General features: G+C 40.4%; 1 protein-coding gene across 1 annotated transcript; it reads right to left on the reverse strand.

Annotated features, from left to right (window-relative positions):
• Nucleotides 1-7,937: 7,937 nt before the first annotated feature.
• Nucleotides 7,938-13,089, reverse strand: LOC103468111 (ladderlectin-like). The gene is made up of 6 exons (XM_081608526.1): nt 13,073-13,089; nt 12,024-12,033; nt 11,663-11,788; nt 9,661-9,795; nt 8,839-8,950; nt 7,938-8,157 (listed from the first exon to the last, which is right to left on the reverse strand). The coding sequence occupies exons 1-6, from the start codon at nt 13,087-13,089 to the stop codon at nt 8,087-8,089; spliced, it is 471 nt and encodes a 156-aa protein (XP_081464652.1). The 3' UTR covers nt 7,938-8,086.
• Between the last annotated feature and the right edge of the window lie 342 nt (nt 13,090-13,431).

A 13,431-nucleotide genomic window follows, 5' to 3' on the forward strand; every position in this document is an offset into this window, starting at 1 on the left:
AAACGGGTCAAATACCACGCCTTCCTCTACATCAGAGGATGCTAACCCATCCACATTGGCTGATAGTTTTCAGACTTTACCTGCGCTTCCCTTTGCATCAGATGACGCTTTCCCGTCCACATCAGCTGAAGCAGCACATTCTGCATCAGCTGCTGTTCCTGCAGCAGGTACTGGTGATCACATTGATCAGCAGGGTGGTAATCTGAGTGATAAACTTTTACCTAACCATGCTCAGAATGGCTCAGATCACACATAACCACCACCAGTTGAGCGCTAGCGTTTTAAAAACATAGAAATAAGACGGCCCTTTAGAGATCCACCACCGTGCCCGGGATCTGTACCAGACCTTGCTTCATTTTATACAGACGTTATGCATGTTCTTATTAATCTAGCAGATGTTGCAGGTTTGTTAGCCAGGCGTAATGACGTTGTCCAGTTAGAACTAGTCGGGGATAATGTTGCGTGGCATGTAAATATTCATGTTACTGGAGATGATGTAATAGAACCAGCATTTATTGAGCTTTTGGATGAACTCGTGCAATCAAATGCTGACTTGCCTTCATTTGGAAACATTGAATTTGTTCTTCAGGTTATGAGGGATCCTTCTGGTGGTGTAAAGCGGTGCAAACCTTAGATTGTGAACTGACTAATCCTTCTTGACCCGAACGTGTTGGCGCCGACGCATCTAAATTTGCAGTACCATAATTCCACCTCACGTAGCACTATCTGAAAAATTCCAATGGTTTCTGAAAGGGAAGACGTTGCACTTTCCAGCAAGTATTGAGTTAATACTGAAACTTCACAGCTGCAGCTGCAAAGAGTGTAATTAATGGGGGGGTGGGGGGGCACTCATTTAATAGACGGTATATTGCGAAAATAACTTGCTGGATATTGAAAGTTCCGGTTGTTATGGAGACATGGGTAAGTATATCATCTCTCAGGACATTTAAAGAACTACTTACAATTAAAATAAGGAAGATTTATTTAGGCAGACGCTCAAAACTCAGGCGTAAAAAGGCTAATAAGAAGAGATGCCATTTGTATATTGTAGACAACCAACTTTGTTTTGCCATCAGCCTGGCATGTGTCTATAATCACAACTTTTCAGATAGACAGGCTCTAGAACAAGGGAGAGAATTTCAGAGACAAGCCAGTCTTGGTAAACAGACTGCTGTTACATTCAGTGATATTGCTAAATTTGAAAACGTTTTACAAAAAAAAAAATTGTAGTCTTTTACAAAAACTCAATTCTGTTCTGTCTATATTTGAATGAAACACCTGCTACCTCCTTCTGCATGATAATAATTATTACGGAATTAAAAACATGAAGGGTTTCATGGGGGTGAGGCATTTCTGTGTTTACTGCTTTAAAGGTTATGAGAATCCCGGTACACATCAATGTAGGGGGCATTGTTATATCTGTCGGAAATCCCCTTGTGTTAGTAAGGAATACAATCCTGTACACTGCCGTGATTGTAACAGGACTTGTCGTAACGCTTCATGCTTTGATAAACATAAGGAGCCCCATTTCAAACCTCATGCTGACAGTTTTATAAATGAATGTGAGGCAACCAAATTTCGTACACTCTGTAAAAGAGTATACCATGTCCCTATAAACAAGTAGAAAACACCACATGTCTGTGGAACAAAATGTGTTATATGTAGAGAAAAAATACCTCCGGGCTTGGATGTAACACTCGGTGAGCACCTGTGTTATATCCAACCTGTAACTAAAAGTGATGAATTAGATGACAAACTAATATTCTATGACTTTGAATCACTCTTTGATGAAAGCGGTGTCCATGTTCCCTTTCTAGTCTGTACTAAAACTTTGAAAGGTGACCAGTGGTTTTCATACGGTCTTTATTGTACCCGGAAACTTCTTCTCCATTTCATAAAGCTGATGTACAGAGGTTGTATCTTTATTGCGCACAACTCAAAGGGTTACGATGGCTACCTTGTTTTGAATGCCATAATACAATTAGGTATAAAGACCCATCTCATCATGGGTTACAAGATTCTTTGTTTTACTGACCCTGATTACAGTTTGAAATTCATCGACAGCTTTCATTTCTTACTATAAAGTTGAGCGTGATGCCAAAAGCGTTAGGTTTCACTGACCATACCAAAGGTTATTTTCCCCACTTATTCTCCTTAACAGAGCATCTGCAGTATTTAGGACAGTTCCCTCCACCAGACAGCTACTCTGTGGCTTTCATGAATCCTTCTGAACAGCAGGAGTTTTTTGAGTGGTACAGAGAAGCATCCAAAGAGGTCTTTGACTTTGCAAAAGAAGCGCTTCATTACTGTAAAACAGATGTCCATATTCTTTATCAAGCTTGCGTTAAATTCAGAGAGGAATTTTTTAAGGAGACCCATGTAGACCCCTTTAAATACATCACCATCACCTCGGCATGTATGAATGCATTTGTAACCAATTTCCTTCCACCTAAAACATTAGCAATCCATCACCAACCGACTACAGACGTAGCTCAAAGACTTTCTCAAATGCATCCATTAAGTGGCTGGAATCGATTATGTCTGATAAAAGCATGCATATAGAACATGCTTTAAACATGGTTGAAAAGAAAATTGGACCTTACTTTGCGGACGGCTTTGCTGTTGTAGGGGGTGTCCAGATGGCATATTTCTTTCCCAGCTGTTTCTTCCATGCTTGTTGTCGGTGTTATGCTCTTCACGATAAATGTCCTTTGAGAAATGTCACATTTGAACAGATTCATGCCGCAACTGTTGAGAAAGACAGGATCCTGCAGTCCGAGTATTCCGTTCGTCTCGTGATTCTGTGGGAGCATGAATGGACTGAAATGAAGCGATCTGAGGGGTTATTAACTTTCTTAAAAAATTTAATCCGCCAGAACCTCTGGTACCGCGACAGGTTCATTTTGGTGGGAGGACTTCTGCTTTCAAGTTGGGACACACAGCGGGTCCTAATGAAACTACACTATGTGGATTTCACTTCACTGTATCCCTATGACAACTGCAGCTGCCCATATCCCCTGGGACATCCTACAATAATATACCGAGATTTTGATCACTCTAACACATACTTTGGGTTCATTAGAGCTGTTGTGCCCTTCACCTTTTTGAAGGGCAAGCAGGAAGCGTCAGGGTACCCGGCTGATGCAGTTGATCAGGAGAGTAGAGAGAGGTATGTGAGAGAGTACAAACTGCATCAAGGTATCCAGCTGGATCCGGACAAAATTGCATTTAATCCTGCAAAAGGACAGATAATGAAGATTGCTCTTAATAGCTTCTGGGGAAAGTTAGGACAAAGACATAACCTGACACAAACCAGTATTGTGAGTGACCCTGATGAGTTTTTCAAGTTTTTGTTCTCGGGTAAATACAGCATCAAGTACTTCCACTTTCTGAGCGCTGATGCTTGCATGTTACAGTGAAGCTACAACAAACACTGCGTCTTTCATCTGAAGAAGGTTAATAACATTTTTGTAGCTGCATTCACCACTGCTTACGCACGATTGAAGCTTATAAGTTCTATGGAGCCATTACAGGAAAGGGTTTTGTACGTAGATACAGACAGTCTCATCTATGTGGTGAAAGAAGGTCAGACCCCTCTGCAGACCGGAAATTACCTGGGTGACCTTACTGATGAGCTCACGGTGTGATTCAATTCAAGAGTTTGTGGCGGCTGCACCGAAAAGTTATGCTTATCAAACAAAAACTCATGTTTTGCATGTTAGACACAATAACTTATGAATGCTTATTGTGTCTACCGTGTTTCCCCGAAAGTAAGACAGTGTCTTACTTTCTTTTTATCCCCAAAAGCCCCACTATGTCTTACTTTCGGGGTATGTCTTATATTGGAAAAAAATTGTCGAATTTTTTGTTTTAACCATAAAATTAACATTAACAGTGACGTATGGAGAGGGGGACGGTGCGGACGTGGGCAGGAGGCGGCGTGCAGCTAGATGAGAGGGAGGCGGCAATACCCCCGTGTTTCCCCAAAAGTAAGATGGGTACGGCTTATATTAGCTGACCCCCCCGAAACCCCCAATACGTCTTACAATCGGGGGTGTCTTACTATCGGGGAAAAACGGTAACATGAAAGTTAGACACAATACACTGCAAATAAAAGACCTACAAACTATCAATAAACCTGCAGTTGCTGTGAAAAAATAATTGATTATTAATAGTTTTTGTACAATTTTATTTTTTGATGTACTGAAAATGTTTTGTTCCTCTATTGGGAGGCTTAATACATTTATTTGTGAGGTCTGTGTGTCTCAGACCTCAAAAGGGGCACTGTTGAGGAAAAACAATTATTTTTAGTGTTTTATACAGTTAATATTACAGCATGTGTAAAAGGTATATTGAGCATGGTCATTTTGAACAAATTTCTTAATTTAGAACAGGTTTGTGTTAATGATTTAAAACTAAACTATTGATGGGTAAATATTCTGTTAGGATTGGTGTGTTGTGGTGAGGACAAGGACACAGACAGACCCAGGATGTAGGTGAAAAATGATGAATTTATTGATAATTTACCCAGAACAGGACAACGGAGAACAGCACGAGGTAGAACTGACGGCACAGAGAAACAAGCAACGCATGGCAAGGATCCGATGAAGAACACAGACAACAGATGAGACTAAATACACACGGGGTAATCAAGGGAACGAGACACACCTGGGTGACAATCAGCGGGGAAGACGCAGAGACGAGGACACAGGAAGCAAACTGAACACAAAAAACTCTAAAAATAAACACACAGAAACACGATCATGACATATTCAACTTACGAAATGGTTAGAGAAGGGAACTCTCACTGAGACTCCTGATTGTGTTATCAGAGAGGACAGGAGGCTATAAAATTAGCATCTGCAGGAAGGCAGTGTCACTTGGATGAGCGTGGTACAGAGAAGTTTGCTCGGTTCACGGAAGATCAAAAGTCTTCCAAAACTAACATCTGGGAGGGTGTAAAACTGAATACAACATAGAATGTTTAAAACCACTACCATTTAATTTGTAAGACATTTTTCTTAGTTATTAATAGCAGGCTCTGACTGAAAATTGTATTATGTAGTTTTAGAATTACTAATTTAGTCAATGATTAATGTATTAGAAATTGTATTATCTGTTACTATATTAGAATCAAATGGAAATTGTGTGTATGAAAATGTTTTGTTTTAGTATTAGAAAATTGCTCAGGTTTATGGTGAAGGGGTTTTTGGAAAAAGATTGTGTTAATTTTTATACTTAGGATTGAATATTATATTTGATAGGTTAGAAAAAGGAATTTTACCTCATTCTGTTCTGTTGATTTTATGTTTTACTTTTGGTTTACGGCAGGACTCAATCTTTTGAAGTGCTGAGTGCAGAAGAACAAAATTGGATTTGTGGAGATAACCTTTCCTTGAACTAATTACGGGATTTAAGTTTGTTTCTGAGGAATCTGTGTGGGGAGAAAAGCGGGAGAGATTTCACAACTATCTGTGAAATACCTTTCTCTGTTTCTCTTTGCCCAGATAGCCTTAAAACAGCAGGAGTTCAGGAGAAGCTCTGCTCTCCCTTTGTTAAACAAAGGGGCAAATGGCTTTTGATCTAGGAAGCAAGTTGTAGGAAGTTCTAACTTTATCAGAGAGTTCAAGATAGTTTCCAGTTAGTCAAGCAGAGGTATGCCTTATTTTAATATATTAAAGAGGAAAAACACGCCTTTACTAATAAAAGTTTGTGTGCAGGTGTAACAATTCAGATTGCTGCCGTATTTTTGCTTTTGCAATCAGCACTCTCCAAAGATGCGTCTTTGCCCTTTTTTCTCTATTCTCTTTGTCTCAGGTAAATGAATGTATGTCTCTGTTGTTCTGCAGTTTCTGTTGTAATTTCATACATTGTTTCTTATTGGATTAAACTCGGTAATTCTGTGACGTCAACACTCATTGTTGTTTTTCGCTGTGGCTACACGCGGCCCACCGGGAGGACCTGGGAGCCAAAGAGGAAGATAGAGCCAGACATTTCCAAAATTAACTAATTCTTAAAATCTTCCTGAACAGTGTGCTCCACCCATGGTAAGTGGACATTCCATGAGGTGGGATTGGAGGCACATAAACAGCGCAATCTGTTCTCTAGTTCTTGGTTAAGACGTTCGCACTGTCCATTGCTTTGTGAATGGAACCCTGAAGACAAACAAGGCTGAGCACTGAGCACAGAACAGAAGTCCCGCCAGAACGGAGAACTAAGGCCCCTGCCATGTCTTTTGCCTTCATGGCATCCCCAAGGAGATTGTGGGGATGCCATGAAGGCGAAAGACATGGCGGAAAAGAAGTTTGGTGGTCTCGGCGGCCGATGGGAGTTTGGTGAGGGCAACCAGATGACAAGCCTTAGAAAAACGATCTATAATAGTGAGGATGACACTCTTCTGTTTGGATGTGGGGAGACCAGTGACAAAATCTAGAGAAATGTGGGACCAGGGACAGCCAGGAATGGACAGTGGTTGTAAAAGACCAGAAGGTGGGCGGTGTGAGGTCTTGTTTCTAGCACAAGTGAAACAGACAGACACATATTCAATGACATCTTTATTAAGTGAAGGCCACCAGAAGTATTGACGAAGAAAGCCGATAGTACCGCCTATACCAGGATGGCCAGAGAAACCTGATGAGTGTGCCCACTGGATGGCACGAGCTCAGATGGAGGTTGGGACATACTGGCGGTTAGGAGGACCTTTTCCTGGGTGGGAGGTGGGGGACATTGAGTCTGAGTGGACCATGTTCCGTGCCTTTGCCGAGGCGGCTTATTGGAGCTGCGGCCGCAAGGTTGTTGGTGCCTGTCGCGGTGGCAACCCTCGAACCCATTGGTTGCCGCCACGACAGCGGGGCTGTTTCTCAGGGGAGCTCCTGGTTGAAAGCATGCTGCGGGATGGAGGCCATCAATGGATGGAAGTCATCCATTGATGGCCTCCATTCATCAGCTTCCTCAATGGATGGATGGATGGAAAATTGTAACTCACGATAATGACTAATGGGAGCCCTGAGCTTGTCTCTCAGCATTGAGACGGTCCCATCTTGGAGTGATGAGAGACAATAACACCCTAAGTGTTGCTTGTGTGCACAGGATCCTTGGTCTCTACATGACAAAGCAGTTTGAAGCTTTATTGCCTCATTAGTGGCCGGTCGCCGCATGTTACGCAGAGCGGCTTGTAATGGGACTCACCTACCGGTCCAGGATAAATCCATTCTCCTGATCTTCTCTGGGCCTTTCCCCCTTTGCAAAGAAACTTTCCACAGACATCTGATCTGTTTCTTACTCATTTTGCTGCTTGTGGCTCAATGTTGGCGCTCAAATAACCGAGAGAATCCGGTTAAATAATTTTCAAAATAAAAGATCCTCCAAACTCAAATAATGCATAAAACGGAAATATTTAATTATTTCTTTCACGGCCTGGTACCAATTGGTCCACGGCCCGGGGATTGGGGACCACTGTTCTAGAGGCTTCCCTGTGACCAGTGAGAACCTGGTTTCCACTGCTGCACAGGCTCTCTTGCAGCTGTGTGGGGAGGTGGGGGGGTCAGCTCCAGCTCTGGGTTTGGCCACTACAGGGCCCGGCTTTTCCTTCTCAGTATGACGGAGACATTGGACATACAATGACTGATGCCAGTCATAGTGTTTCGCGAGAAGATTTATGGACTGAACTGTCATTGTTCAGACTTATCAGTGTCACAGGTGACCATGATGGTATTAGACACTCGACCTGTGAATGTGCAAAAGTGACCATTCAGAGCTTTAAGCGCCGCCTCTGGTGGGATTCATAGAACCGTAGTTACAGCCGTAACTTTCGTTTCATGTTTTCACTGCTTTGACGTTACCATGGAAATGCAGAGACATATACACTCCATAAATGGTCTTTTAATCTAAAGTTTATCATCTTTTCCCAAAGAAATAAAACGACATGACAAAAAATGTTTCATGCAATAGATTTATTGGAAATTAGATTTTATCCTTGTATCTTCCAGCAGCGACGCCATCGAGGCCTGACATCCTGGAGGAAGTGACATCACCATTGAGAAGGTCACATGGTCATGTTGGGTTTCTCAGGAAGAGGAGGGAGGAGTTAGGCATTTTTGGCACAGATGGAGTATCTGTTAGTGTCGCAGTTTTCATCGTTCATGTGCTGAATTGATCCTGAAAAGAAATAAAAAAATAATATCGGGAAAATATTTTAGCAGCAGGTGAATCTGTTTCAGATCCTAAGATTTATTAAAATCAACTGAACTGTAATTATTAAATATACTAAAAAATATAAAACCCCATGTCAAATATGAGTTTTATGAACATATTTAAACAATATGTCGAGAAACTCAAACTATATTTTCAGTAATAACTGATCTTCATATCAGCATTGATAACATCGTGGTTCGGCCATTTGTAGCAGATCAACAGTCCTTTGAACATGATAAGGGGTCGGGTTGAGAAATTTGATTTTGACCAAGTTGGCTTCCCGTAGGCGGTTGCGGACAGTCTGAGTTGTGATGCGTCTGCTGCATAGCTGAGGCTTCATGACTTGTGACAAAATGTGGCATTTTGGGGCCTTTCATTGTCCAGTTGTTGCTCATTTTGTCTGGTCACCCAGTGGACCCTGAGTAATGCTCACTGACAGCAAGATGGATTAAAAATTATACACAAATCACAGAAATATTACTTTTGTACAACAAAATGTCAGCAAATGCTCATTTACAGTTGTTAACTCTCCATGGCAACAATATCTGACATGCGGTATTTATATTCTTGTTCAGTATATTTGCTGCGTAGCTTCATCTATTTAAGACATGTTTAAAAACCCAGAGGCTGATTGGTGATGTTCACCAGCAATGTTGATCTCCATGCAGTCTTCGTTTCCACCATAGTTGTTTGGCTCCATGCTGCCCCACTTGACGTAGTCGAACTTTGACCCGTCACTCCACTGCCACACACCCTCCTGAAACCAAGTGTTTTTAATCACACATTTTACTATACATATATTTTATTATTTCCAGTACACTGAGGACTGGTGTCCAAACTGTGGCTCCGGGGCCATTTATGGGTCCTAGATGATTTGACAAGGCCCCTTGATTCCCGATCCTGACCAGTCAGGCAAGTTTATTTCCATATTTCAGCAACAGTTAAAACTGCTTTAGTCATAAAAACATTAAAACATAAAGTCATTGAACACACACTCATTACTTGAAGCATTACATTTTGTCATGTACCATCATTACACAAGATATAAATATCAAACACACATCGACATAGACAAACTGAACAAAACAGCAGTCCCATGTTTGCATCATAGTGCAACAGCAACAGCTAATTTGCAGCACTTGCCCCTAGATGGGCTTTTAAACAGTAGCTCTAAATAATTACGTGATAATCATTTAAAATAGCACAATGTTGACAACATCTACAAACTGAAACATAAAACATCAAAAATGGATATAGTTCTGTTTTTGACATAACCGGAGTTTTTGGAACATATTAAAACTGGTTACAGACTTTAAATGAACAGGAAGTGAGTCCAAACTGCAGATCCTCTCACAGGCAGAGCACTTTGGGCAAAAGTGGTTCTTTGAAAGGGGACCCTACAATTTCCCTCTAAAACTGCTCTGGTAGATCTGCTGTTGCCCTGCAGTCTCTGTAAAGATAACTGACCTTCACACCATCGTGGCATCCGACCCAGGTTCTCTCGTACGATCCTTTCTTACTGTTGACCAGGTTCTTGACGAAGGTGTGCTCATCGCTGCTGTGGATGGAGGCCAGATTTGCACCTAATGCAATGCAATCACGCTGGGAGAAAACAAACCAACATTAAAATCAAGCAAAAAAGGCTTGAAATCAACGGACTGCAAAACTAAGAAAAGTCCAACTAAAAGAGAAGATGGAGCTCTGAGTTTAGTTTGACTCTTCTGAAGACAAACTTGTAGCAACATTTGATGACCAGCAGCACATTTTGTTGCTCTGAAAGTCGTTTCTTTGATCCAGAGATCCAGTCCAGATGTTTCTACTGGTCTTTGTCTCTTCAGGCCTATTAGGGCCGAGGTTATCCTGAACGGTCTCTGTAGTTAAGCTGCTATAGACGTAGAGCTGCTGGGGACAAACTGAACACTTCCTCACTCTGCTACAACTCTCCAGTTCTCTCCACAGAAGCTCCACCTGGTCTGATGTCTGGATGTGCTTCCTTCCTGGAGGGAGTCAGCAGATGAAGCTGCCATCATCCATTCATTCTGCCTCTCCTGATATTAACTTTTTACTTTTCATGAACATAGAAATTACTCCTAGATCAGTCCTTCTGTTTTGTTTCTCTGTTTTTCTTCTCAAACCTCCAGACGGACGTTTGGACTGAGCCTGGTTCTGGTTCTGCTGGAGGTTTCTTCCTGTTAAAGGAAAGTTTTCCTCTCCATTGTCACTGCATGCATGTTAGATATAAAGAGATTATTAATAGTGGTAGGTAGATGAGGCGTCTTGTATCGTTTCGACCCAAAGCAAAACTGTATTGATTCTGTGTGACTGAATACTGACACCTGCTGGACATTAAAAGTCCCAACAGGCAACATTGTGATTAAATGACCTAAACAATGAGATTTAAGTCTTTCTTTTTTGTTATATATTATATATTGTATTATGTCATATCTTCAGTTAAATTTAAAATATATTTGATATACAGTCAATAAATAATGTGAACATGAACCATAAAGTGAAAGTTTAAATGAACGTGTTTGGAAAAATCCTCTTCTGCTGTAGAAAAAAATTAAGTAATCATTACATATATATGAAGAAATTTATGAAAAGCAACTGAGTAATTTGTAGAATGGCTGCATATCTGAGTTTATCTGGGACTTCATTCTCATGGCCTCATGATGCCTCAACATTGAAAAGGTGGATTTATTTAAATAAGACAGTTTAGTTAAACATATGCGACACTTAACCTGCAGAACATGATATGAGAGTAAACTAAATGTCAGTTTCAGCTGAATTTGGATTCAGATAGATTAAGTAGAAACTGACAAGAACCAGATGAAACAACAAAAGTAAAAACATTATTTTCCAATGTAAGATCAAAATGGTCCCACACTGGAAACCTTTCCTTTGAAACTGCTCCATAGTTGATGCCGTAAAAGATCAATAATTAATTTGGCAAAAGCATTTGACAGATTGACAGATTCCTTCCTTATAAACACAGTTTGGCGCGTCAATGTCATTTAGAAACAGTTCCTGTATCGGTGACGTGACTTGCTGAAACCAATACGCACAGCGACACATTTTGGTCTGTGGGCTTGATGCATGCGCCGACGCATCGGTTTTGCCGGACCATCACTAATTACTATAAAGTAAACGACAAAACGCATAAAAAGTGAACTTGATTCACTGATGCCTAACTAGGATTTATTGAAATGCATGAGTGACTTTAACTGAATTAACTGTTCTTAGTGTCTTAAAGTGACAGTTGTTGTGAAGTGACAATAATTAAACTGAATTATATAAAAGCATCCAGATGGAAATTCTAGATTGAGTCCTAAAAAACATGAATGAAATGACAAACAGATTATTTATGAAACAAACGTCTGGTCAGACGGGGCAAAGATGACAAAAAGTGAAATAAATAAAGTGACAGATTTACAACACACAAAACATCAACTGGTTTTTGTGACTGTACCTCAGCAGAAGCCCAGTCCTTCAAAGTGTTCTGGAAGAGGAAACACCGACTTCCATACAGAGACCAACCAGCCGGGCATGAACAACCTGGGAAATGCAAAGAAGTGCAGCGGATCCTAAATAATGACTTTTATTCTCAAAATGAATTTGAAGAAATTATATGTCTTATTAAATGGAACAGAAGACTAGCAGCAAAATGATAGTTCTTCATAAATAAATGACAATGTATTGAGGTAAAGCTGCCTCAATTCAGGTTCACAAGTATTTGCATCACATTTGGACTTCTGTGTTTTTCATCAACATCATTCAATCAAAATGTAGCAAAACTCTCAGCTTTCTTTCTGTCAGGTTGAAATACTTACCACATGCAGCCTGTGGATAGAGAGAAAACAGAGATTAATAAAACCATATGTCACTAAAAAGCTGCTAATCTACATGAGGATCATCAACATATTTATCTTGAAAGTTAAACTGGATGCACATACGTAAAAAAATAAATAAAACTAATATATTTTCCTGCATATCAAACTTTAAACTTCTCTTATTTATATCATCACACAAAGTAAACATGTAAACCTGTATTTGCTGCAGTGTTAATGTGTGAGGCTCACAGAGCATCAGAACCCAAACGTCTCAGAAACTTTTATTACATCACATCAATTTTACAGTCATAACATGATCTGCACAATCATGGGGACGACAGCTGACTGGACGGACGTCCCTCCACAAGGAGGCAAAAGTCTCTTCATTCTGTGTCTCAAACAGCTTTAAGTCTGAACACCTTCAGCTGCCTCATCTAAAAACTCCTCACTCTGTAAACATTTCCTCAATAAAACTTTATAATCTGTTTTTCACTTCAGAGGAAAAGAAGATGGCTGACTCACATCTGCTCCGTTCCAGAGTACGCAGCTCAGAGAGAGGAGCAAAGCCAAGTAATGAACTGAGGCCATCTGAGGGAGAATCATCACAAATAGTCAGATTTTCAGAAAAATAAAATTACAAAGCCTGTCACATATATTCACATCCAGCATTGTTAACTAGCCATGGTTTATACTTGTCCTGTTCAAATAAATAAATAAATAAAATACAAATATACAATGTTTGCAAATTATGTATTTATAAAAAAACAAGAAACAAAAAGAACAACCAGAAATTCACAATCTTTGAGTTCTCCTCAGTTGAGCGTCTGGCCCTGACCACAAAGCATTTTTAGGTTTTGTTATTTTACGACCTCAAACATCTTTGACGTTAATGTGATAGACAAACAGAAAGTAGATTAAATATTGAAGTGGAGGAACATTTTTAAATAGTTTCCAACACAGATGACTTCCAGTGACAAGCGATGGAGCTGGTAGCAAGTTTCCTGCTCCTTCTAAGTTATCATTCTTTAACTTTCAGTATCCCGGTTTACAGCATCTCCCTTCTCATTTTGAACTCTCTCAAACCTGAGGAAGCACTAAGGTTTGATGAGTTACGTCCAAATCCACCAAGTGCAGCGGAAAGGACCAGCCAGCAGAGCGGGCAATGGCACAGCTAACGATGCTAATGAGGCAGGTGGAACACTGACTGTAATGCATGCTGCGAATTTACCTGAGATATTTTGAGAATTTCTGGAACATCTTTCAGTCAACTTGAAGTATTATTTTATGACCTTAGACACTTGACCTGACTGTGTCAGGGCAAGAACAAAGCGTCAGTGACCTTGAGTCCAGTGCTAACGTTGTTAGCCAACTCTTTGAGTAGCTTGAAGCTACAAGTTCAGAGCTACAG

Source organism: Poecilia reticulata, chromosome 7 (genome assembly GCF_904066995.2).
Source record: "Poecilia reticulata chromosome 7, P_reticulata-male-v2, whole genome shotgun sequence".
In the NCBI taxonomy this organism is placed as follows: domain Eukaryota; kingdom Metazoa; phylum Chordata; class Actinopteri; order Cyprinodontiformes; family Poeciliidae; genus Poecilia; species Poecilia reticulata.

Bases quoted from the DNA above. Each gene is read 5' to 3' on its own strand.
- LOC103468111 (XM_081608526.1), bottom strand. The intron at 9,796-11,662 runs GTACAGTCACAA...GTTTTCTCCCAG, and splicing joins AGGACTGGGCTTCTGCTGAG to CGTGATTGCATTGCATTAGG. The intron at 8,951-9,660 runs GTCAGTTATCTT...ACTTGGTTTCAG, and splicing joins GATGCCACGATGGTGTGAAG to GAGGGTGTGTGGCAGTGGAG.